The 27,593-nt window shown below is 40.8% G+C and overlaps 1 protein-coding gene across 2 annotated transcripts in view; it reads right to left on the reverse strand.

The window, feature by feature from the left end:
- Nucleotides 1–941: 941 nt before the first annotated feature.
- The window catches only part of snx27b (sorting nexin 27b), a 35,476-nt gene continuing 8,824 nt past the window's right edge, over nucleotides 942–27,593 (reverse strand). The window contains exons 2-13 of one of the 2 annotated variants that reach the window (XM_048261378.1): nucleotides 19,852–20,083; nucleotides 18,459–18,651; nucleotides 16,707–16,771; nucleotides 15,845–15,949; nucleotides 12,423–12,501; nucleotides 11,321–11,484; nucleotides 10,148–10,237; nucleotides 9,453–9,602; nucleotides 6,436–6,564; nucleotides 4,342–4,401; nucleotides 4,154–4,202; nucleotides 942–3,484 (exon numbers count right to left, since the gene is read on the reverse strand). In XM_048261378.1, coding sequence (XP_048117335.1) covers nucleotides 3,417–3,484; nucleotides 4,154–4,202; nucleotides 4,342–4,401; nucleotides 6,436–6,564; nucleotides 9,453–9,602; nucleotides 10,148–10,237; nucleotides 11,321–11,484; nucleotides 12,423–12,501; nucleotides 15,845–15,949; nucleotides 16,707–16,771; nucleotides 18,459–18,651; nucleotides 19,852–20,083 — 1,384 coding nt within the window. In that variant the 3' untranslated portion in view covers nucleotides 942–3,416. Of the gene's footprint in view, nucleotides 3,485–4,139; nucleotides 4,203–4,341; nucleotides 4,402–6,435; nucleotides 6,565–9,452; nucleotides 9,603–10,147; nucleotides 10,238–11,320; nucleotides 11,485–12,422; nucleotides 12,502–15,844; nucleotides 15,950–16,706; nucleotides 16,772–18,458; nucleotides 18,652–19,851; nucleotides 20,084–27,593 lie in introns of both variants that reach the window. The other variant, XM_048261379.1, reaches the window with a different exon arrangement.

The raw sequence follows: 27,593 nt of genomic DNA on the forward strand, positions 1-27,593 counted from the left end.
TCCCCTTGAATTTCCCCTTGGGGATCAATAAAGTATCTATCTATCCATCTATCTATCTATCTACTGTATCTATATACCATCTTACCACTAGATGGGAGGATTTTCCCCAAGAAATACACAATGTAGCTTTAAATTAATTTATTCATGCCATATAAATATACAATATAATTTTGTAGTTACCCTTATTGTAATAATAAAAAATATGACACTTTCCATGATTTTGTCCACATCAGAGGGTTATAGTTGGGTTAATTTACAGTTTGTATAGCCTATCAACAACTAAGGGTGCAGTGGGATCTAACAGCATCTATCTATCTATCTATCTATCTATCTATAGTGTCTATCCATTGTGAAATCAAATTGTGCTCTGTGTGATAGGCATCAAAGGAATTCAGAAGTAGAAATCTGGCTTTTCCTTAAACCTTTCATCCTGTGAAACTTGCTCCTATAGCTGCGTTTACATTCAACTTAAGCTTTTTCAATTATTTCTACCTGTTTCCGTAAACGCTACCATGACAACCTTATGTTTGATCCCAAAATGTTCAGAGCTCTTCCATTTACACACAGGCAAACGCTACCATGACAACCTTATGTTTTATCCCAAAGATGCTTTAAACACGGGCAAATGCTGAATTTTCATGTGGATAAAATATGCAAATGAGCAGACAGAACATTACTGGGAGTTTTCCACTATAGTGGCCAATATTGGCGAAAGAAGTTCATGAGAAGTTCACCACAAACATATAACTTTTGAAAGGGGATATATGATTTATCATATATCATTTTCCCCATAAGGACATTCACGCAATACCCCTGCATCAGTGGATCATTTTGGAATATTTAATTTAATGGATTGCAGGCTATACATGCATCCTTACAATAATAAAAAAAGATGCTTAAGTATGGTTTAGTCATGAAAATAAATGCACTTGACAACCAAATGTGTTGCTTCAATATTTTTTTTATTTAGAAGAATATTTTACAACTTATCTTTACACTAACCAAATATGACTGTCAAAGACTGTTCAGAAGCCAGTCCTCAAAAATGCTTTCGATTTTTGTTGTTTTTTGCTCTTTTTTTTAAAGCCCAATTCCATTCATTAAGGAAATAGTGCAGAGTCCTTCAACATTTTTCCATTTTTACAGCATAAATAGTTATTTTTTTCCTGTTCTTCAAAGACTGCAGTTCTAATACTGAAATAAATTATGGAGCAATCTTTTTTTTTTCTCGGTCAAGTCGCAGATGACAGAGAGAGAGATAAAGAGACAGAGACAGAAAGAGAAAGACCTCCGATGGCAAAACAATCAAGTAACGGCATTTAAGATTCAACACGTCATGGATGACTGAATTCCGTAGGCCTGTGTGAAGCTCAGGAACAAAGGGCCTGCTTCACACATCACATTCAGAGACTGCTTCCATTGGGTCCGTAGAAAAAGTGAGTCTTTCATGAATACTTAGAGCAGTCAGAACAGAACTTCACCAAACTAGCTTTTCAGTAATCAGCTAGATCACCCCTTATGTCTGCGGTTTTGACCACAGGGATGCAACAATAATTTGAAGATAGAAGGTGTCTCTACATTGGTTGGTAAGAATGTCCATATGTTCAATTTCTGTGTTGTATTGTGTGCAAGTTATTCTGCTACACACTGCAACCTCAGTACATCAAAACTGTAATACTGAATAATAATAATAATAATAATAATAATAATAATAATAATAATAATAATACTGTTGTGCTAACTGATTCCAACACACACAGAGGTTGATCAGTCTGCCGTGAGGACTCGACAGAAAGTCGTTTGAGAGCGCCAGTGGCAGCGGCAGAGAGCATACAGATTACACATAACCCATCAGATTACACAACCCATCAGATGACACATAACCCATCAGATTACACATATCCCATAGTTTGTTACAGCAGGAACATAATGCGAAGTATGCTCCTGCGATGTCAAGGACAGCTATGTGAACATAAAAAAGGGAACAATCAAAGCATGTGCACATATCATTTCTCATACACACATTCCCTTAGACAGGGGGAAAGAGAAACTGAAATAAATCTCTCTCTCTCTCTCTCTCTCTCTCTCTCTCTCTCTCTCTCTCTCTCTCTCTCTCTCTCTCTCTCTCTCTCTCTCTCTCTCTCTCTCTCACACACACACACACACACACAGGAACACTTAAAATTTCAGCACAATGTTGAAATGCATCTACATGCACAGAAATAAATAGTGAGATCAGATCAAAAACAGAAAAGAAAACTACCCTGCCAGCGCAATGACTGAAAACTGCCACAAGGAGATGATCCAAGTCAGGAGGAAAGTAAACAGATTTACATGATAAGGGGTTACACTTTACTTGAAGGTATCTACATAAGAGTGACACGACACTGTCATGAACGTGTGATAAACATAATAAACAAGTCATAAACATGTATGACATAACGCTTCTGTCATTAAGTGTCATTTGGTTTTTGTTATGACAAGTTAGGGTTCATGTGTCATAACAGTGTCATATGGTCATGTCACTCTTATGTAGATACTTTCAAGTAAAGTGTTACAGAATAAGGTTACCGTTTCTGTCAGTGTTTCTACTCCCCTTAGATGACAACTAAGTGGGAAAAGCCAGGCAGGCTCGTCTGTATTGATGTGCTCACTCTTCTTTGCTCGATCAAACTCATGATTATTTCCTCGGAGATGAGTGTAGTGTAGTGTAGTGTAGTGTGATGTGTGTGTGTGTGTGTGTGTGGTGTGTGTGAGTTTTGTTCACCAGTCTCTTGACGGGCGGGATCTCAGGTGAGTGCCCTGACCTCTGTTCTACAAGTCAAAGTTGGGTAAGACAAGTCCACCCAGAGCCCTTCACTAGTCCTTTCTGCAGCCACACCACACATCCAGTCACATCCTAGAGGTCACTCCTAGCCACGAATGTTGCCAAGACACCCATATTCTAGACCAATGACGTTGCAGATATCCTTCCCTTCTGGCGAGAAGGTCGTCCATGTGTGTCAAAGGAGGAGCCAGTCTGCTGGATTTTTTTTTTGTCTTGATGTAGATATTGTTCCCTTTGTCCAGTCATGCAGTGGATCAGGTTGGTCACAGTGAAATGCGACACACAATTTCAGTCAGTTTCCGGGCAAGTTTCCATTTGTACCTGCTGGCTGCTAAATAGTGTCTGATTCATCAGTCAGTTTAAGACGTGGTGTGTCATGGGAGTTGCAATGAGGTGAAGTGCAATGTTTGTTGCAGAAATGTATGTATATTTTAAATCACTTTTAAAATGCAGCCAAGAGTTCTTTCAGAGGACTCCTATGTCTGATGTTATAGGCATATACAGTAAACATTTATTTTTTCACAATGCTTGCTTTAGTGTAATATTTATATTGAGTTAGTGATGGGTGTGTGTGTGTGCGCGCCAGTGTTCAAGAGGTAATGACCTCCTCATTCAAGTGCCTCCATCCCTTCTGTTTCTCAGCAGCTGGAAGATATTCTGTAACAGAACAGTATTGCACACACATACACACACACACACACACACACACATACACAGAGAGAGAATGTAGGTGTTGTAAAGCAACAAACACACACACACACACATACAGAGAGAGAAAGAGAGAGAGAGAGAATGTAGGTGTTGTAAAGCAACAAACACACACACACACACATACAGAGAGAGAAAGAGAGAGAGAGGGAGAGAATGTAGGTGTTGTAAAGCAACAAAACACACACACACACACACACAGAGAGAAAGAGAGAGAGGGAGAGAATGTAGGTGTTGTAAAGCAACAAACACACACACACACACACACACACACAGAGAGAGAAAGAGAGAGAGGGAGAGAATGTAGGTGTTGTAAAGCAAACAAAACACACACACACACACACACAGACAGAGAGAAAGAGAGAGAGAGGGAGAGAATGTAGGTGTTGTAAAGCAACAAACACACACACACACACATACAGAGAGAGAAAGAGAGAGAGAGAATGTAGGTGTTGTAGAAACAAACAAACACACACACACACACATACAGAGAGAGAAAGAGAGAGAGAGGGAGAGAATGTAGGTGTTGTAAAGCAACAAACACACAGAACTAGTGGAAAGAGGGTGAAGAGGAAGAGGAAGAGGAAGGCAGGCAGGGCCTTACCTTACTACACATACCATCTCTGCTGCAGTTCTTATTGTCTTTATCAGTCACCTCCTCCTCCAGCTACAGAGAGAGAGAGAGAGAGAGAAGAGAGAAGAGAGAGAGTGTGAGAGAGAGAGAAGATATAATTGGCTACATACAAAAACATACATATATTCTTACTTAGATTCGCTAGCGATGCCAAGAGATGAAAAGGGCTTACCTCTTTCCTCCATCTGAGCTCACAGAAAACTCTCTCAAAGCACTCGTGCATGTAGTTGAACTAGGGGAGACACAAAGCACATAATGATCTACATGGTGTAAAAGACATAGCATACCACACAATCATCTTCATTTCCTTGCACTGTGTACAAGTACAGGGCAATGGTCATGTAAGACCAAGTGTGTGTGTGTGTGTGTGTGTGACCTGAACATGGGTATACCCATTGATTGGATTCAGAGAACATGTATAATCTGATGGCTATAATTTGGGACAGGTGCAAAAAAGCCACCAGACAAATAAAAGACAACCTTTTAAAATAAGGCTCTTAACATGTAGGGATAATGGACGACACTCCATTAGATTATCCGAAAATAAACGCACGTTCAAGGTTGTAATGCGGTCACGACGCACAGCGGAGTGGCCGTTCAACCTCGTAGTGCGTTAATTTTTTTTGGATAATCTAATGGAGTGAAGTCCATTATCCCGCTTATTCTACTGTTAACAACATGTTAAATATTAACTTAATTTTACATTTTTTTGTTAGCTCATTTGGATAGTTAAAGCTGTTAAATAAGTATTTATTTCAGACTGTTACTATAGTCCCGCATGAATGGTTGCTACACTGGAACACTAACCAGCGGGTCTACCACCTAGGCTACATATTAAACAGTCAAAACATTGATGGAATCAAAATAAGGCATTTTTATTTTTGTAAATTGAACTGCAGTCTCCAGTCCAGCCTCGGACAGCAGCTGAACGGCGGTAGCGTGCAAAGAATGGTTGGTGAAGCACTTCTCAAGTCCAACAGCCTCACCTGGCAGCAGGTGTTCATTGAATGTCAATTCTGGTTGGCCGTAATCAGACATATTCAGCACAGCGGTGTTTCTTCGCTGTTTTTCCTTGATACAATGTTTCAAATTAACGGTAATTTTCACTGAACGTTCTAAAGAACTCGGCCAAATTGATACAAAATATGTAGGCCTAAGAAGGTCAAAAAAATGTGACTACTTCATAGCCGTGCAAATAACCGATTTTTAATTGCACGTTCTAAAGAACCTTCACAATGGGAAACTGAATCAAGCAGTAAAATAAGACAACATATTAGGCAGGCACCTGTGCCGACACATCTTTTAGTTTGCATGACTTGTCTGCATGGTTAATGAAGTGTTAGCTTTAGGTATTTGAGCATTTAAATGCCTTAGTAATGTATAAGTTCAAAAGTGAACTTTCCTTGCTCTTGTTTGGTTCAAGCAGATGCTCATTGTCTTCCTATTTGTTTTCTTTTTTCTAAGTTGCTTTGGATAAAAGCGTCAGCTAAATTACTACTATGTCATGTAATTTAATGTAAGAATAGATTAGGCTAGATATGTGGGTGTACTGTGGTAAACATTGAGTCTTACATAGGGGGCAAAGACCTTAAGTCTTACATTGGGGGTGAAGATCTTGAGTCTTACATAGGGGGTAAAGATCTTAAGTGTTACATTGGGGGTGAAGATCTTGAGTCTTACATAGGGGGCAAAGATCTTGAGTCTTACATGTACATATGGGATAAAGATCTTGAGTCTTACATATGGGATGAAGATCTTGAGTGTTACATAGGGGGTAAAGATCTTGAGTCTTACATGTACATATGGGATAAAGATCTTGAGTCTTACATAGGGGGCAAAGACCTTAAGTCTTACATAGGATATAAAGATCTTGAGTCTTACATATGGGATGAAGATCTTGAGTGTTACATAGGGGGTAAAGATCTTGAGTCTTACATGTACATATGGGATAAAGATCTTGAGTCTTACATAGGGGCAAACAGTCTTACATGGGATATAAAGATCTTGAGTCTTACATATGGGATGAAGATCTTGAGTGTTACATAGGGGGTAAAGATCTTGAGTCTTACATGTACATATGGGATAAAGATCTTGAGTCTTACATGTACATATGGGGTAAAGATCTTGAGTCTTACATATGGAGTGAACATCTTGAGTCTTAGGGGGTAAAGATCTTGAGTCTTACATAGGGGGTACAGATCTTGAGTCTTACAAAAGGGGTAAAGATCTTGAGTCTTACATAGGGGGTAAAGATCTTGAGTCTTACATAGGGGGTGAAGATCTTGACCCAGCGTGGCTTCTTCTCTCCCCTGGCGTACTCGAAGCAGAAGGCCATGCCCTCCTCATCCGTGTCCCAGCGCTGCATCTCACCCCACTCAAAGGCAATCACCTGGTTCTGAGAGAGAGAGAGTGTGTGTTAAAACACACACACACACACGATCACCTGGTTCTGAACGCACACAACATGGAAGGATCATTAGTGTCTCACGCACACATTCCATGCCAAATTAAGCATTTAATAAATGGCGCATCTTGAGTCGAAATGCTTGAAATTCAAAGAAGGTGAATGTAGGTATATAGTAAGAAATGAATGTAGAATCCCTAAGTTCCAAGGTGGAATGTCCACTTTTGTTCCCCATGTTCTAGGCCAGGGATGCTCTCCAGCAGTAGCCCCACCTCCTTTGAATGCTTCCCCATCTCCCTTGTCACACCGGCCAGCAGTAATCTTGGTATAGTATACGTATAAGAATATATACTCTTTTGATCCCTATATAAGCATACGCATATATACTCTTTTGATCCCTATATAAGCATAAGCATATATACTCTTTTGATCCCTATATAAGCATAGCATATATACTCTTTTGATCCCTATATAAGCATAAGCATATATACTCTTGATCCCTATATAAGTATAAGTATGTGTGTGTGCGTGTGTGTGTGTCCAGGTCTGCCCTCTTGGGGTTCAATGTATCTCATATTTATCAAAATAAATATGAGATACATTGCACCTCCTGCCTCAGGGGAGCATGGGAGGGAGGTGGAGAGAGGAGAGATGGAGAGATGGAGGAGAAGAGAGATGGAGAGATGGAGGAGAAGAGAGATGGAGGAGAGGAGAGATGGAGGAGAAGAGGAGAGATGGAGGAGAGGAGAGATGGAGGAGAAGAGAGATGGAGAGATGGAGATGGAGGAGAAGAGAGATGGAGGAGAAGAGAGATGGAGGAGAAGAGAGATGGAGGAGAAGAGAGATGGAGAGATGGAGGAGAAGAGAGATGGAGGAGAGGAGAGATGGAGGAGAAGAGAGATGGAGAGATGGAGGAGAAGAGAGATGGAGGAGAGGAGAGATGGAGGAGATGGAGGGAGGAGAAGAGAGATGGAGAGATTAAGGAGAAGAGAGATGGAGGAGAAGAGAGATGGAGGAGAAGAGAGATGGAGAGATGGAGGAGAAGAGAGATGGAGGAGAGGAGAGATGGAGAGATGGAGGAGAAGAGAGATGGAGGAGAAGAGAGATGGAGGAGAAGAGATGGAGAGAGAAGAGAGATGGAGGAGAGGAGAGATGGAGGAGAGGAGAGATGGAGAAGAGACGGGAGGAGAAGAGAGATGGAGAGATGGAGGAGAAGAGAGATGGAGAGATGGAGAGATGGAGGAGAAGAGAGATGGAGAGATGGATGAGATGGAGAGATGGAGAGATTGAGGAGAGGAGATATGGAGAGATGGAGGAGAAGAGAGATGGAGAAGAAGAGAGATGGAGAGATGGAGGAGAGGAGGAGTATAAGTATAAGTATAAATACTCTTTTGATCCCGTGAGGGAAATTTGGTCTCTGCATTTAACCCAATCCGTGAATTAGTGAAACACACTCAGCACTCAGTGGACACACAGTGAGGTGAAGCATACACTAATCCCAGGCAGTGAGCTGCCTGCAACAACAGCGGCACTCGGGGAGCAGTGAGGGGTTAGGTGCCTTGCTCAAGGGCACGTCAGCCGTGCCTACTGGTCGGGATTCGAACCGGCAACCCTCCGGTTACAAGTCCGAAGTGCTAACCAGTAGGCCACGGCTGCCCCATTTGTTGAGCTAAACACACCAAAGCTATTGTAATAGCACCCACATACCGGTAGCTAACAGTACATGTGTTCTACATGTTTATGATTTTACATTCCTTTGCTACATCTTGTATGAGAGAGTAAACCCTTGGGCTTCTCTAGCCACCTTATTCATGAAACCATCCTTCCGTCCATTTTCCATCCAACTAGAATTTGCTTCAACTTATATTTCTTTTGAAATGTTGACAATTCTGCACTCAATATGGACATTCTATATAATATATGACACAGAAAAATATAGAAGTTTGCTTGTACATGGCTTAGGATACATCAAGCACTGTCTACCGCCACATTGAAATCAATAAAACGCAGCTTCGGCCGGAAATAGAAAACTGGATTTCTGAATACTGAGGATGGCACTGTTGGCTCAGCAATATCGTGGATATTGCAGCAACAAATAGTAATAGTATTATGTGTCTAATGGTGTGTGTGTTGTGCAGTACAGTACACAATACTGTAGTTTGCTATGTAGGGAATAACCTCAATGTAGTTATTGGGCCGCAAACTAAAAGGCATTAAAAGGAAAAGTGCAAAGTCTTAAGTCTAAACTAGAACTTATTTAATAATCAGGCACAATCTATTTGCAAATAAGACCATACGATAGGCAAGATGCTACGCTCAAACATCGGTGGATCAGCTTAATACTTCCACATGCCACTTGATAGGTTCAGCTTATGCATAAGACACTTTGCTCATTGGGCGACTTTATTCTTTGCCCAAGGAAGGCCCATCGAGTGTAATATGCACTATGTCACTACTAAACAATGAAGGTTTTGAGCACAGCGAGGGATGTGCCTGTCCACAGAGAGTGTGTGTGTGTGTGTGTGTGTGTGTGTAGGTGTGTGTGTGTCCATTAAACTCATTGTGTGTGTGTGTGAGTGTGAGTGTGTGTGTGTGTGTGTGTGTGTGTGTGTGTGTGTGTGTGTGTGTGTGTGTGTGTGCATGTGTATGCAGGTGTGTGTGTGTCCATTAAACTAATTGTGTGTGTGTGTGTGTGTGTGTGTGAGTGTGTGTGTGTGTGAATGTGTGTGTGTGTGTGTGTGTGTGTGTGTGTGTGTGTGTGTGTGTGTGTGTGTGTGTGTGTGTGTGTGTGTGTGTGTGTGTGTGTGTGTGTGTGTGTGTGTGTGTGTGTGTGTGTGTGTCCACAGAGAGCTGTTGTGGCGGCCACAGCGGCAGCTCACCTCCAGAGTCCCGTCCTCGGTGCAGGCGTGCAGCTTGAAGTGGTGGATGCTGATGGCAGTGAGCACATGGCCTTTGCGCCTAGAGTCACACGCGCAGTGAGGGAACACGATCTCATTGTAGCCTTCACATGTGCTCAACATACTCAAGTACTGATGGAGAAGTAACAGAGAAGTAGGGTCACAAGGGTGCTAAAGAGGGCCAGTGGAAATACAACAGCAGAGATGTTAACAGTGCAATAATAAATAATAAATCAGTAGTCAGTAGTAAAATAGTAATCACTGTCCTTTTTATGGAAAGGAATATTGATCATTTGGAAATTATTCTTGCTCATTTGACCAAGCTAGACATGAAGGCATTAGCAGGAAGATCACAAAGGAGGGTGAAGGAATGTTAACTTATTACTGTGAAGTGTTGCTTATCTTTAATATCCTGTGCATTTCTCACTCAAAGCCAGCAGGTGGCGACAGAGACTGAATACAGCAGACCTGTATATCGTCTATCTATCGCTCTGGCGCACAAGGGACATACAGACTACAGAACTGTATCTTTCGACCCTTATGCTTTAGATTGGGAGAAAATACATTGAAAACTTAATTGCAAAAATCTAAAACACCCATTACTCTAACGACATGCCACACACACACACACACACGACACGACACGACACGACACGACACGACACGACACAACTTACAATATTTATCTTCTTCTGCTCGGCGAGTTTCTGGAGCTGATAAGACTTCTCCCCCACCTTTATGGATCCCTTCTTCACGTCCTCCATGGCCTGGTGGGGAGAGAGAAGGAGGAGAGAGTGAGTGAGGAGAGAGAAGGAGGAGAGAGTGAAGTGAGTGAAGCATGGAGCGCTGTGAGGAAAACAAGCAGAAAGAAGTTACAGAAAGAGGGTTGGATAGAAAGAAACACGTAGAGACAAACACATTCAGCACATAGACAGACACATGCATGCTCGCCACACTCCCTGTCTCACTCTGTTATCTCTCTCTCTCTGTCTCTCTCTCTCTCTGTCTCTATCTCTACCTCTCTCTCTTTCTCTCATCTCTCTCTCTCTCTCTCTCTCTCCTCTCTCTCTCTCTCTCTCTCTCACACACACACACACACAAAAGGGCGTGGGAATGTGGGTGCTGAGGGCGCTGCTAGCAAACGATTTTTCATTAAAAAAATTTTTATCAATACAAATTCCCAGTTCATCATTACGCACAGTTTTTGTGTTCTTATATACCGGTAGGCTAATTAAGCACTAGGCCTACTAAGCGAGACTGGTGATATGTTGCACATAAACCATGAAGTTGGTTCAAATTTGACAGATAGAAGCAAACTTTCCCAGCAGACTTTTTTGTTTGAAATCTGAATGGTGTTGTGTGGGTTCTCAGTTGTTTGTTTTTAAACTGAAAACAACAACAACAAACAAAGGAACAAAAGACTCGGGAGGATAATTCGCAAGGTGTTCTTGGATTTTGAGTTGGATTGTTTGGATACTACACACAAGTGGACCCACTTTTTAATCGCGTAGACTACAACTAAGCCTACCAAGTTGAAATCAAAGCACATCTATTTCCCTCTCACATAAGTATAGCCTACACATGCACTTCCAACAAGCAAACCCAGCGCATACCGGACATAATTAACATAATTATTCAACCTGACAGAACAGATTGCCTGCATTATCGCAGTGACACGACTAAAAAAGATTTAAGACCTATCCAATCTGAATTTAAGACAATTTAATAGTTTTTAAGGCTTTTTAAGGACCCGCAGCCACCCTGAAAACATTCTCTCTCCCTCTTTTCTCTCTCTCTCTCTCTCTCTTACACACACACACACACACACACACAAAAGCACACAGGCACACCTGGTGGAAGCAGTAGGTTATGGCCAGCTGGTTGTCGTTGAGCAGCACTTCCTCCTCTGCGCTAAAGAGCCACTTGCGAAGGGTCAGACAGGTGCCCGGCACTGCAGACGTGTAGTTTTGCACATACAGCTTATGGGGAAACTCATTAGGGGCCAGCTTACGCACTGGACAGAGAGAGAGAGAGAGAGAGAGAGAGAGAGAGAGACTGGAGAGAGAGAGAGAGTGGGAGGAGAGAGAGAGAGAGAGAGAGAGAGAGAGAGAGAGATGCAATCATGTGGTGACAAAAGGAAGTCAGGGATTGAAGCAAAAATAAATAACAAATAATAATCAGGCCGCAACCAAGATTGTTCTGGGGGGCACTGTGTGTGTGTGTGTGTGTGTGTGTGTGTGTGTGTGTGTGTGTGTGTGTGTGTGTGTGTGTGTGTGTGTGTGTGTGTGTGTGTGTGTGTGTGTGTGTGTGTGTGATAGATACTTTATTGATCCTCAAGGGGAAATTCAAGGGTTAAGGGTCAAGGGTGTGTTGATAGCTTACTCTTAAAAGTTGGGACGCTTTGTAAAAATGTGAATTAAAAAGAATGCTATGATTTACAAATCATGTCAACCCTATATTTAATTAAGAATTGTCCCAACTTTTTTTGAGACATGTTGCTGGCTTCAACGGTTGATATGTTGTCTTTGAACTATTCTTAGTTAAATATAGGGCTGACATGATTTGTAGTAACATTAATAACAAGGGTACAGATTCTTAGTTATCTAGTTCAAATCTCTACACATACATTTATTACAAAAGGGGTCATCCCTATGTTCCCTGGGTCCTATGTTCTCTGGGTCCTATGTTCCCCGCTCGTGGTTAGGGTTAGGGTTTTAAAAAGGGTCCCATGTTCCCCGGTCCCTTACAAAGCGGGGGACATAGGACCCGGGGAACATAGGTACGCTCCCTTATAAAGATGGCAAACACACCTGTTGCATTGCAGCCTATTACGCCTATTACATTTTGACCACTATGTCCATTATGTGGATCTATAGCAGATGGCCAAGCCTGTAGTCTCAACTGACCCAGGTGCACAGACACTCAGATGAAAGCTCATGAAGATGTACTTACCAAATGTATGATTAATCACTTCAAAAAGTGCAAAGTAACTGGCTGTGATGCTATCCATTTCGACTCTCATTACAACAGCCTGAAACACACAGACCCAGACACACGCACACACACACACACACACACACACACACACATATGCACAGACCCATGTATTTTATCACCAAGCACTTGCTATTCTCTGTGTGGCATTGATATGAATTTATGACAACATGAAAGGTGCTATATGTACTGTAAGAACAAACACTAGTGTTTAAAATGGGCATTGCAGTTCAAAATCAAAACATTTGAGAGCATTAAGTAGGCTAATCTGGTAATTCAAAGGTCAAAATGCTACTAGCCGTGTGATTGGTAAAATTGGCGGAAGGTGGCGAAGCAGGCCAAAACACAAACTCAAACATAAACAGTATTTGCAGGCTGTAGTGTTGTCACAATACCAAAATTATTGTTTCGATACCAAGTCAAGAATTTTTTACATTTTGTTTGATTTGGAGGCCTTGAACACCCCAACACCTTGAAGCCATCAGTAATAATGAATATTGTGTGATCATTCACACCAGTGGTAGACTCTGCTTGACCCTCTACACACACACACACACACACACACACACATACACACACACACACACACACACACACACACACAGAAAATGATGAAAATGATGAAAATGATGGCTTAGGCCATACGTATGTTTCTATTTCATATATGTTGGAATGCATATAAAATATATATTAGGTTAAAGGACAAGTTCGGTATTTTACACTTAAAGCCCTGTTTTCAGATAGTTTATGATTAAATAGAACGTTAAAGATTGAAATTTGGACACATGCTGCTGTCCTGAGAATTTTCGGTTTCTGTGGTAGCCCCCTCCTCCAGAACGCTGCATAGGTGCACTGGAACAATCCTTCCTAAACGCATTAAACTTTTCGTTTACAAAGGCGTGAAACTCACCCGAAAGTGGTCAGGGGTGTTCACTGATATGCTCACACAAAAATCGCTGCAAAGATGCTTTCCAACAGGTGTTTACCATGCGTTGTAAAACTGTGGAGCTATTTTTCCAAAGCGCCTCACTCACACCCGTACATTCTTCCGTTGAGAGCTTGAATAATAGACACTCCAGCCCAGTTGGTGGCGATAATGCACCTTACACCGTCTTGCCAATTACAAGCAAACCACTGGCATTTCATTGAATACACAGAAGCAGCAGAAGATCGCTGTTGAAGTATTTTGCAACAGACAGCTAAAAATGAGGCGATTTTGTGCAGTTCCGAATTACTCACAGACTTCCTTTCAACGATCCAGAAAGGCTAATGTTGTGGCTGGAATTTCTGGTGTTGGATGTGAGCACACCTGTTGAGAATCTGCAGAAAGCTGATCACCGTGTCTCTGCGGTCTGCATTTTACTGAACTTCGCTGGAGGTCGAAAGAAATCGCCCAAAAAGCTCTTTCGCCTGAGAAATACAGCGGTTCCCACATTACCTCCTGGGACAACAGAGTTGGAAGAACTTGGGGTAAGCTTGACATTTTGTGACGTAACGTTTGTAACAGGCGGAAAATTAACTTATTTGTTATGTACATAACCTGTCATGTTCACATCATAAGCCTAATACTATCTGAAAACAGGGCTTTAAGTGTAAAATACCGAACTTGTCCTTTAATAATTTATAGTATTTTATGATCTGCATAATTACTAATAGCTAAAAAGTATAATTTGAATACTTAATTTTGATTTTTTAACTATTACACATATTTTCTGTCATTACATTGGTGGTGTGTAGGTCTAATTGAGTGCCTGTCACTTTAAGAAGAACGTGAAAGTCTTCAGCCTTCAGGTATTGAGCCTTCAGTGTCACAGTTTTAGGTTAGTGGAAAATGGTTGTGCATAGTGCATAAGGATAGGTGGATGTTTTTTATGTCATTAGATAAAACAAATGTTAAAAAAAATAAGAGTCAAAGAGAATCTTTCTGGTGTCATTGAAGAGATACAGTAAGTGTCTTGCACTTAATTTCCATGATTTTGGTGAGCACAGCACACTACACAAATGGCAGACATGACTTGAGCTAACAGGATAGTTAGCTAGAAGGAGCTCTCTCCAGATGTAAACGTTTGCCAATAGGTTGCGTAGCCTATTTCTGAAATGTTATTAAAACCAACAGTAGGCCTAAATGAACTGAATTCCCTAGCCTAGATAGGTTAGCAACACACACTTGCAAGGTGTAAGTCAGCAAATCATGAGCCTATTATTTGTTGCTGTACGGCCACAGCATCACTTTATTTAGCAGCCATGTCTCACTGAACTCATCACATGACCTCTGCCGTTGACAACTGCATGTGTGTGTACGTGAGGAGAAAAGACCCATGGGCTACAGGAAGCACTAGAGGCTTTGCGCACACTCACATGGGCTACAGGAAGCACTAGAGGCATGCTTTGCACACACTCAAATGGGCTACAGGAAGCACTAGAGGCTTTGCGCACACTCACATGGGCTACAGGAAGCAGTAGAGGCATGCTTTGTATAAGTATAAGTATAAGTATATATACTTTTTTAATCCCGTGAGGGAAATTTGGTCTCTGCATTTAACCCAATCGGTGAATTAGTGAAACACAAACAGCACACAGTGAACACACAGTGAGGTGAAGCACACACTAATCCCGGGCGCAGTGAGCTGCCTGCTCTGACGGGCGGGGGGGAGCAGTGAGGGGTTAGGTGCCTTGCTCAAGGGCACTTCAGCCGCGGCCCACTGGTCGGGGCTCGAACCGGCAACCCTCCGGTTACAAGTCCAGAGTGCTAACCAGTGGGCCACGGCTGCCCCAATTTGCGCACACTCACATGACATACGTAGGCCTATCTTACTGCAAAACAACACGGTCATTCTTAAAAGTATCGATACTAGTACGGTAAAAAAAAAATTTTTTTAATTTAGGGTATTGCGATACTTTTATAGTATCGGTGCACCATGCAACACTAGCAGGCTGCAAATGTTGACAACCATTGTTGTCAGTGAAGTCGGTATTTGAAAATAACATGTTTTTTCAATCTCTGATGGCATATAAAGGTAATTTTATGATTTATTACAACAAATGTCCTACATATAGCACCTTTTATTTACTCAAGATGAGTATGGACATTTCATCTGTTGTAAACAAGGGTGCTTCTGGGCTGTGGATGCAGAGGTGACCTTGAGGTGCTTATTTATACTCTATTTTATTTTATTAATTAATCTGGCTGACACTTTTATCCAAAGCGACTTATATCTACTTTTACAAGGGCCAATCTCCCCGGAGCGACTCAGGGTAAAGGGCCTTGCTCAACGACACAACCACAACCGCAGCCACGATTTGACCCAGAGCCCAGCTCCTTAACCAATAGGCTACCACTGCCCCCAATAGCCAGTCTTTCATAACCTACAGTATCTTACCTGATAGACCTGGTCCGTGGTGCTGTTCTTACGTACTCGGACCGTGGCTGTCGTTTTGTCCGGCATGGCTATTCTCAGCTCCACATCTGACACACCATTAAAGTTCTGGAGGCAAGAAGAATTGAAACATAACACTTAAGAGACATTCGTATTTGAGGGGTGAAGGTGGGGAGTTCCCAGCCTGTTCGCATCAGTTTTTCATATCCTTTCATGTTGTTTGAGGAACCATCCGGAGGCAATGATTTGTGTATATGTGGTTTAGACAACCACATATACACAAATGAAATTAGCTCCTTCTGGGGACATCATGTGAATGAAGAGACATTTCTCCCATTCGACTCAGTGTCAAACCAAAACAACCCAGCCACCTTATTTTATTTGCCTCGATCTCATCATCTGAGCGAGCGAGACACCAGTTACTCTCTGCTCAAAGCAATTGTGTTAAATTGGTCACTAACACCAATGGTAGCTTGTCACCTGAAACATGCAGCAGGAGAGAGATCACACTGACGTCTGAAGTCTGACCACAGGCATATGAATGTCATATGACATAGACATGTATGCCTTACATGATGTCAATGTGCTTGACCATCCATCACACTGTAATAAGATACTCTTGAGTAATACTGTCTCTAAACACATACATAATGATAATAGCCATTGTCTTTTCATGCTTTTGGAGGCGTTTTAATATAAACATAAGGCGTTTTAATATAAACAAAAGGCGTTTTAATATAAACATAAGGCGTTTTAATATAAACATAAGGTCATTTAATCAGAAAAGGGAAATACAGAAAAAGACAGAGGGGAAGAGTGAGGACCCATTAATATGAAGAACCAGCACAAACACCAATACACATACCTCATCTGATTCAGACAGGAACTCTTGCATTATGTCACTTTCTCCAATCACCCTCACAGAACAGGCTGTAGATAACACACGGCAGAAAAAGAGCAAATGTTTAGAAAGATCCAGGGGCCCGTCATGAAGACACATTTGTGTGAACTCACTGTTCACAGAATGCTTAAGTGCTATAAATAATGACTACAACAACTTGCATTTGCTCCCATAGCTTTCCCTTTATGTCCTCTCTTTCCACCCTTCAGCTGACCCACCGTTTGCTGTCTGTCTGTCTGTGTGTTCCGGGTCGTGCCATTCATCTAGGAACTGGCCCTGGTTGGACCCGCGTCTAACTCACCTGACACCTGCGTCGCCAAACTGAGTTGGACAACCCAGGATAACCCTTTCAAAACAAACAGCAACCCAAGCTGAAACCTGGCTTGAAAGGGGTACGATTCTAAAGGCCTCCACAAAGAGGTGGCAACATTAATCTGGTGCACTTCGCTTTCAATGTTTGATAACATTACATTGTTTCCAATACAACACCGCACACCACCATCAAACCTCTCCGCCGCCAGATTACAATTCAGTTCTATTTTTGTCAGCACTGCTCAATCCATTGTTTATTGAATGCTATCTATGCTATCTTGCCAGCGGTAAGAAAGGTCTCTGCGCCAAGCGCATTGTTTAAAAGGGTTGTTCTTAAGGTTAACGCTTCTTAATTAGTCATGGATGTGTTTTGAGCATAACATCCATTCAACAAATGAGCGTGATATCTGCCATCTAGTTTTGCGCTCCAGTACAAGGAGCGCAAAATCAAACAGCGTGTTGCTATTTTGACGGCGAGTACCAGTAGGCACATTTCAGCAGGGGTCTGCTTGCATGCAAAACCGTATATGGAACAGCAGGATTCCACTAAAGCTTGCTTTGCTAAAACTGTGTCTGTGACAAGCAGAGTATACACGAGTCTGTACTCCCCTAGTATTTCAAGGCAACGACAAAACCAAGGCTTATACTTATACTTATTTACTTTCACTACCGGCTGACAAGGGATTACAATTGAGAAAAAAAGCAAGTGCTAGACAAAACAACACAAAGTGTGATGTCCCCATTTTGGACATAGAGATGTGTTAAAAAACAATACAAGTTGTGTTATTTTCAAAATATTTTTTGTAAGAGTGTACACAGTAAACAACACACATTGTGTTGTCCCGATCTGGACATGGAGATGTGTTAAAAACAGCAAGTTGTGTTATTTTCAACACATTCGTTTTAAGAGTGTATTTGAATGACTGAACAAAAATTAACGGCATTCATCCAAGCACACCAGTCGTGCTGCCTGGGACTTTTTGCTAAGGTCTTGCCAAATGTTACATTTAGTGAAAGTGCCCTTTCAAAATACCTGTAGAACACACACGTCACTTCAGACCAGGTTTGCCTTGGTCAGTGGGGCTATCATTTTCATTGCCGTTAAAATAGTAACTTGCGATCATGCGCCGAACCACAACTAATTTTTGTCTTTGATACGCCTGTGGGTGCGCAAGGTTCATTTGACAACTTGGCCGAATAATGATCACTGCATTGGGTATAAGCTAGGAACAAGATTTGTGTGCCAGGTATAAGATAAGTCTCGGCATGTGTCGGCGCACTTGTATTGCTAAGTGCGGAAGCCTTAAGTCTGTTCTAGTCTGTATATGAGCTTATCTATCCTCCCCACACCTTTCTCCAGGTACTCCTCTAGTCTGTATATGAGCTTATCTATCCTCCCCACACCTTTCTCCAGGTACTCCTCTAGACCTCTGCGCCGTGCGTCCAGCTGCTGCTCGGACAGGGAGAAAGGCCACTTTCCCGGCAGTTTGGAGAAATTGTAGGTGCTGAACTCCCTCTTTAAGTTCTGGTGCAGGATGGCAAACTCCCGATATCGCTTGGAGCATAGCTGTCGGCCTGCCATGTACACATTGTATACCTGCAGAAAAACAGGCAGTTTATAAATACTACTACAACTGTGAATAATTATAATTACAATAATAATACATTGTTAATTTCTTATAATTATTACCATATACAGCTTTGGAAAAAACTAAGAGACCACTGCACATTTTTCTGATGTCATCTTACGGTTGCTGAGTAACATTCGAATGAGTTGACTGTCATATTCAAAATGAATACTGCCTTAATGCCTGCCGCAAACTCGGAGGACTTTAAAAAATTCCAACCTCCAAAAAAGTGTGTTCATGAGATCAGCTCGGAAAAAGAATACAGGAAACACATAAATAAGTTATCAAAACTGCTTACTATAGCTGAGTAAGAAGGATAATGCATTTAGTCATACCGTGCCTATTTGTAATGAGAGTGAGATTCGCCTCTCGTGTTGTTGCAAGGAAGGCCGCTGTAGTTGGAGAACATGACGTCAAGTCGGGTATCTCGGGGCACAAGAGTTCCGCACGAGTCTCCCGACTTTGCGTTTAAGTCATTTTTCCTCTATCGGAGGTCCGAATTTCCAAATATCCGATGTGGCATGAATGTGGCAAGAGACCACTGCAAATTTGAATATGACCATCAACTCATTCAAATGTCACTCAGCAACTGTAGGATGACATCAGAAAAATGTGCAGTGGTCTCTTCATTTTTTTCCAGAGCTGTTTGAAACTAATCTGACTCCCTTAAAGTTCCTGTTCTTGCTTATAATCCTAATTATTATAATACATTGTTTCTTCATTATAACTATATGTAACCAATCTGACCTGCTTAAAAGTTTGTAATAACTTTCCATTGCATTTTTTATTTCAGCTAAATTATCTTTGCATTGCTATTATCACTGTCTATCCGCTCAGTGTGTGTGTTTGTGTTTGTGTCAATAAACACTGGCGTCCCTGTGCTGAACTGTGTATGTATAGGAAATAAGCATAAACTATTGTCTAACTGTGTATAATCCACAACATTGTTTCAGGAGTAAGGAAGGGAGGGACTGCTGAGCTCTAGCATCAAACCATTCCTCACCAGGAATGAAGACTGTAACTTTAAGAAAATAGTCTTAGAGTTGGTATGCAGGTTTGCCTTATGGATCTATGGTATCAAAATTACCATCAGTATCAATTCTTTATCAATGTGTGTGTGGGTGCATAAGTGAAATTCTCCTTCGTACACAAAAGCAAGGAACACCCACCACAAACTTCTCCGAGTTCTGCTCTACATGCTTGTAGGTGGGTATGGAGATGGGCACTGCCTGCTTGTCACTGTAGTCATAGCAACACGCTGCAGGGCTTTCGTCGGTCGCCTCGAGGCTGTCCGTCTCGGCCTGGGGCACCGACAGCACGGCCAGCACCAGTTCCCTCTCCCCCGCCCGTATCAGGTCCACCACCTGTTTGTGTGTCGCCCCCTCCACGTTCATCCCATTGCTGCCAGAAAACAGAGATATAGGAGAGAGACCTGTAACGCAACTTCTTCCAACCGAATGACAACAGCAAAACAAGCGTTTTTTTATGTATACAACTCTTGCGCACGTTCTGTCACTGACTTAAGCACCTTCCAGCTACGCATTCCTGAGGGCTGTATTAAGGTCAAGCGCCACTACAAGGTGAAACAGCATATTGCTCGATGTCAGCAGAATAGGCCTAGTTCTAAATACATAGCCTATGTTACACAGAACGTTACAAATTAACATTACATTATCAAATTTGGTGCTTAATATGCTGAGACTGCTTTATGTTTTTCCCTATTACAGTGTCACACGGTGACACATTTCCCAACATTACCTTATCCATGAGGCTTCATTGATAAATAGGGAAAACCCCGTTATAATCGCTCACTTTGGATATTGGAGCTTACCGAATGTGCATCTTCAGTTTTAACTTGACGTGAAGTCATAATCCCATAGCCTACTTTGTTCTAATCTGTCCATTTCTTTCCAACTTGACCGAAGTCATCCATACATTTGCACAGACGTCTGCACTATTGTAAAGCAGCATAGTTTATATTCTCCTGTCTCTTGATTTGTTTGTAATGGAGGTTTGCATTGTTATGCCAGTCTCTCTACTGTATTCGACGCTGCAGGAGTCCCAGAATCGTTAGCATAGATAAATTGATTTTATGAGACAAAGCTGTCATTGAAACGTTCTTTCTCAACACTGAGTTTTTAAATTATGAATCTACACACCTCAAGCACGTCTTGACTTTTTATAAACTAACCTCAAAGCAAAAGGGACATTTTGTGAAGTCAATTCTTTGTTAGGCTATGTGATGACACCATTTTGTAGGCCGCTCTCTATTCAGTTCACCAGGTTTGTGTTCTTTCTGGATTTCAATGGCATTCAGAAGGTCAATAAGAAAGTCCACACTCCACGTTTTCATATCAACCTAAAGTGAGGTGGTGGATCAGTCTGGTTCTATTTTAAATAAATCACGCCTGTGGGTTGTGGGTGTGACAGAAGCGGGAATGGGAGAATACGCTTAACTGAAATGTGCGTAACTGAAGCGTGTAAAAAAAAATCTTACGTGCCAATGGGAGAATTCCCCCCATAACGAATAAGAATGAAGTACAAGCAAACATTGAGTGTCATAATGAAAGCAGAAGATAAAGGGCTTAAGTTTTGCCTGTTAACAATCATTCTTTTCTGAGGTGGTGGGTCCAGTGTTGCCAACTTAGCGACTTTGTCGCCATATTTAGCGAGACATTGGCATTTTGTACTAAATGCCCATACACAGTAGGGCTGTCAATCTTCCTCCATAACCTAATTCGAATTTCATTCATTATTATTTTTAGTAATCAAATTATATTTGAATATTTAATGCTCAAATGTTGCCTATTATTAACCACATGGATCTCAATACAATTTTTTTCAAAGTTTTTGCCTGAAATTGCACTGTGCCTATTTAGAAGGGCATTGTTCCCACCTCTTTTGGGGCCTATCATCAAATGTTGGACCTCTATAGAAAGCTGAGAACCTGTAGTTTTTGTAGGAAACAGTCAAAATAACTGTGTGATGCACTCACACAGAGTTACAGAAGCTAGAATATCATTTTTTCTTTCTGCCGGATTACAAGCATCTCTGAACTGACCACATTTCAGCCCTCTAGGTCACTTGATATCACTTAGAAACACAACTGAGCACTAGCACCAGGTCTTGTGAAGCTGTGTGCAAAAGTAGATCAATATAGAATGAAAATATGAGTGCTTTAGACCATTATTTGCCAAGGCATGCGTTTTTTAAAATGCCTATGGAAACTCTCCATAGGACTTTTTGTTATCCAAAATGCATACTGACAATCAAAATCTTACTGCACATGAACCTGGTCTCAAATGAAAGGTAACACTTTGAGGTTTCTTGTGGACTATTTAGATTGTATTTCAGGTGTTCTGATATAGACTGACAACACAAAATATGGAATAATTACAAAAAAATCACTATTTTTGGATTTACTTTGTTGGTTCAATGAGTATGTGTATAAGATAGACTATACATCTCTACAACTAATATTGGATAATACAACATGAAGATTCAATTTCTATGGATTCTTGTGAATATTTCAGTACCCAATATGTTGCATCTACTTATTGTGCTGCAGCTACACTGCAGCCAGAAGTCAGGGAAGCACCAAAAGCGGATGAGGGGGAGGGGGGCATTTTGGATCAAATTTAATTGAGACATAATAAGATTAATCTGAGAATGTAAAGCACTATACAGATTTTACATGAAAAAAGTTGTCATTTTTGGATTCCCAAGAGTCAAAGCTTTGAAATAGTGTATAACATTATTATGCTACATAGCAATATGGTGCATACAATTAATTTAGAATGTTGGGGGGAGGTGGGGGAGGGGGGTACCTGTCCCGCCGGCAGGACACTGAAGATTACGATGCATCTCTATACACTGTATAAACGGGCTTATGCATTGCCAATACCACTATAAACGCGTGGTTGACTTGTTATATTGAACAAAAGCTCAGTCTACCAACGATATCTGTGCAACTTGAGTGGTTTCAATTTATTTTGCGAAGACGCGCACACACACTGAATGAACGCCCATACCACTACCACTTTATTGATTGCCTCTATGTTTGATGACGCCAAATTAGCAAGTATTTCCTGATTGGGGAAAAGTTCCACACATAGCTGAAATGGTCAGGAGTGGTGATCTCTGTGGGTGCATGCTTCTGCCATATTTAGATTGTGCATTAGACGTGACAAAAGCATTTAGTTTTCACATATTCGCTAAAGTTAGCCAACACATAAAAAAACTCCCCAAAACACCACATTCCAATAGTAATTTCCAAATTAGAATAGTATAGATTTTTTAAATATTCGATTTATATTCGACTTTAGAAATTCGTTCCAACAGCCCTAATACACAGAGCTACATTCACATAGATTTTCAAGTAGCTACTAGCTACCCCACATGCCATTTTAATCCTACGAAAATTACTGAAAAGCAGAACCTTGGAGAGCTCAAACATTGCCACAACATTAATAAGGTAGAGTAGGGTAGAGTGGGAAAACCCCCTCCTGTATTTCACAAACTAATCACTAGATGAAGTAAAATGTTGTTCTTTTTATTTCTATGCACTATGTTGACGATGGTGATGTACAAGTACCCACCATAAAATGGATGCATGCTCTGTACTTCAAGAAAACAAAAGAAAAATGGATTTTTAGCCAAGTGTTCTAATTTTCAACAGTGACTAAAACAAAGTTGGATATTGATCAAATATAGTAGCTTGTATCAATTTATTGATTATATTTTATTGCTCCAAAATAGATTTTGTTTACTTTAGTTGTAGTACTTTTGGTTTTGCTATTAATGTATGAGGGGCATTGCTTTGACAGGGTGGGGGCATTTTACCCCACCCTTGGGGGGCGTTTTACCCCACCGCTGGGGCAAAACGCCCCTTTTGCACTATTTTTGTTGTTGGTAAAATACTAATTAACTGTTAACTCTGGACAATTTTCATATTTGGTTTATAATTCATGACATTGTCACTCAAAACTAGGATAGCAATTCTACATATATTTAGCTTTTTGTTTCACAGTAATATCACATATTCCTTAAGGGGTGCGTTTTCCCCCACTCTACCCTATGTAAAGAAAAAAAATAATGATTGATAACAATCAAAAACAAGTTTACTGCCCTTAATGTCAGTCTTTTTGCACGTTTTACCAAATATAGGGCCTTTTAGAAAATCAATGAGCACGCTGTACAAACTTGTAATGGTTCAGTCATATTGAGAACATGTTTGTCTTCCACCCTGCAAAGTTTGGGCTGCCTGCAAATAATACTTTTCATTATATTAATGCCCAAACATTGCTTCCCAGATAATGTGATTTTCAGGCTGTAAAATCTAAGTCATTTCAAGGGCAGAAAATAATATGAAGACATAGGATTTGAACAGAAATATTTTTACAGGCCTTGGTTTTGGAACCCATTCTTGATATGGCCAAGGTTTGAACAAAATCTGAGACGGTGCAACAACAACCGTATCTGATTTGACACGGAATGGCCCTCAAGTTGTTTTTACCAGCCTATTTGGGAGCTATTTCAGGGCCATGTTTATTGATGTTTACACTTCCTTACCATGATTCTACCAAAACACTTCCCAAATAGCACAAATGTAGCACAACATATGCACAGAGGAGACACATTTTATATTTTTTTACTGTTTATTAAGCCTATTTGTTAATTTGTTTGACCCAAATTTGTTTGTCATGCCTGTCTGTGATAGTTTTGGGTATGCTGACGAGTGATGCCGCTCTGTCCAGCATCGTGTTTTTATTTACTTATTTTAATTGATAATATGTTTGTTATGTCATAAAGTTACCATCATATTCCTCATTCATATTGTTATCACCACTGTGTGATGTCGTGTGTTTTATGTTGGCCTGTCACCACGCTGATTGCTTAGTAACGGATACGCTGGCATCTTTCGCTGCTCCGTCTGGCATGCTGTTAGAGTGCTTTGAGGTGCACTCTGTTGCATGAAAAATATGCTATATAAATAAACATTTACTTACTTACTTATGTAACCCACCTTAAAGTTTGGTTACTAAGACCATAACTTTAGTTTTAGAACAGTTTGAGTTCAATAAATATTTTAATATATAAATAGAATAAATATGAATAAATAGCAAGAAGCTGAGTTTACATGATTATATGTATTTCTTTTTTGGTCTGCTTGAAAGTGCAGGTATTCTAAAATACATTTATTGTGGTATAGTCATCTCCTAGGTGACGGGTTTGTTTTTTCACTCGAGACTCCACTTGAATGAAATTGATTAGACGTTACTGATAATCCTCTTAAGAAAATGAATAATATTCTTTATCTAACTCTAATCTAACTTTTTCTAAATCTATCTATCATATTGAATCATTTTACCTTTCTTTATATCTATTTTTCTACGGATTGTTGAAGACCTGTGTTGTTTGAACCTCGAACTCCGGTGAGTTAAAATACTTCGCTAGCATTCTGCTAGCGAGTGATTAGCACCGTTAGCTGATAGTGCATTCAAGTCAATAGGATGATTAGCATGCTAGAAAACTGAGCTAACTAATTAAAAACCAATCGGAGATGCTTTTACTTTATTGTTCTTTTTTAAGTGCTGCTATTGTAATAATATTGTCTTTAAGTATGTTTTTGAGTAATAGAGAAGTTGTTAATGAATATATTGAATTACATGATTTTAAATATATGATCGTTGGTAGTAACAAACTCCCCCCCCCCCTACATACACAGCACATTATTTCATCAGGAAGCTTCTCCAACACACATCCCCAACATACTTACAGCACACTCCCCCCCAATACACAGCACATTGTCTCATGAGGAAGCTTCTCCAACACACATATTGCACACTGCCCTCTCCCCCACATACACAGCACACTATCCCATCTCCCTGTCATCCCCCCAACACACACACCAAGACCCCTGGTAGTTGGGTTAGCCCCTTGAGCCGTGGATCTGCCCAAGGTTTCTTCCTTGGTAAGGGGTTTTTTCCCTGCTTGCCCCTGTTTCTTTGGTGCTCCTTGTTGGTGCCCCCCACCCAATCCCAATCCTCCCCCCCCTTTTTTATGCAGCCCTTGCCACTTAATCTACTAAACCCCTCTTCTACTGCACTTTTTACCCCCCCCCCCCCCCCATTAATGCACAAATAGGCTGACACCAGACATAATTTCACTGCATTTCTTACTTCCAGTAACTATATGCATGTGACAATAAACTTCCTTTGTATCCTTGTATCCTTGTAAGAGATAGGGAGAAGTTAATATTAGAATGTTTAGAGAAGCGCGCACAGTAGTAGCCTGTGTGTGTGTGTGAGTGAGAACGCACCTCTTCTCTCTCATTACCAGCTTAATGCTTAACGTCAGAGTTTGTGCCTAGCTAAGTTAATAGGACTTAATTGAACTGGAATTGTAGTTCAATTGAATTTAATGATATCTTACAACTTTGCTATTGAATATATATCCTTAATTGTATTCTCAAACTGCTGTATGCAGATTGGTTTTTTATGTACACTGGAACACTGGATGGCGAGTCAGTCCCCTTGGATCGATTGAATTGTTCTACCCTTTCATACTGGATAACCAACCCCTTGAACTGCCCTTTCATACTGGATAACCAACCCCTTGGATCTGTTCCCTACAGATAAGCCTTCACACATACACTGACATTGTACACTCACACCACCTTACCCGGTATTTCTTTTCTTTTTTGGACATTTGAGTTTTTAACTATTGATTTGATACTTTGCATTTTTAAGAGCTCTTTTATTATTTTATAGGGTTTTGTATTTATTTACTATTTATTTTCTATTTACTAATATTTCTCTTCTTTTCTCATAGAGAAAAAGATATTCTTGCATTTAATAAACCTGCATTATTTATTTTATAACATTTTACATACTGGTGTCCTTGTCAATTTACTCCCCCTTAATGCCTAACCTAGAACTGGCCTAAACTTAACAGTAACTCATATAAGCACCTCCTTTACTTTTAAAGTGCAATTTATTATTAAGTAGAGTAGAGGGGTGCTACATAAATCTTTACAGCCAGAGCCAGGAGGGGGGCAGTGTTGACAATTTTTGTAATTAGTATTTATAGTGTATATATATTTTGTTTTTGCATTTACATATTTTCTATTGGACTTTAGATTTTACATTGAAACTGTATGTTTGAAATGGATGTGGTTAGAAAAAAAAAATGTTAAAGTGCCAAATTCAGTCTTAGTCAGTGGTATGAGTGGATAGTGATGCAGATGGAGAAATGTTTAGGTTTTTAGAGGAACATGGGCCTTTTTCACGGGTGATACACGAAGTAGCTCTGATCCAGAATTACAAAAACACAGTCATTGTTGAGTTTGAGTCAGGGCTTACAGTAGAGAAGCTAGGTCAGCTACCACTCTATAGGCCTTCTCCAGATGACTCCAGCACTGTCCACTGCATTAGGCAACTGTCTAGTGTTTATTCAAGGTATGTGGGAAGTAATTTAACACAGACATACCTTGACTCCTTAAGAGACATAGCTAAACTGATGTCTGGACTTGCAATCACTTCTGCATGATGAGCTCTCCCCGCCTCCAAGGTTCTCTTTGAACTGAAGCACCCCTTCCTTACCGGCCCATCCCTGTTGAAAGCTCAGGTGTCTCAACAATGCACAGCCCAGCATCAACCTCCTGACGACCGGGCATGCATCTCTTCATCGCCACAGATCAGCTTCACCATCCACCATGGCAGCCAATGTTCTTAGTGGCACTCCTCCTCCCGCTCAGCTTGACACTGATGTTCCCTCGCTTAGCAGATCGACCATCCTACACACTTCCTGTGAGTCAGCTCACAACGCCTGAGGTGCAGAAGGTGTTAGTGGAGCACATTGTCCGAGGCACTGAAGGCATGTCTTCTCACAGCAGCACTAAGCTGCGGTT

This window comes from Alosa alosa, chromosome 13 (assembly GCF_017589495.1).
Source record: "Alosa alosa isolate M-15738 ecotype Scorff River chromosome 13, AALO_Geno_1.1, whole genome shotgun sequence".
NCBI classification, from domain to species: Eukaryota; Metazoa; Chordata; class Actinopteri; order Clupeiformes; family Clupeidae; genus Alosa; species Alosa alosa.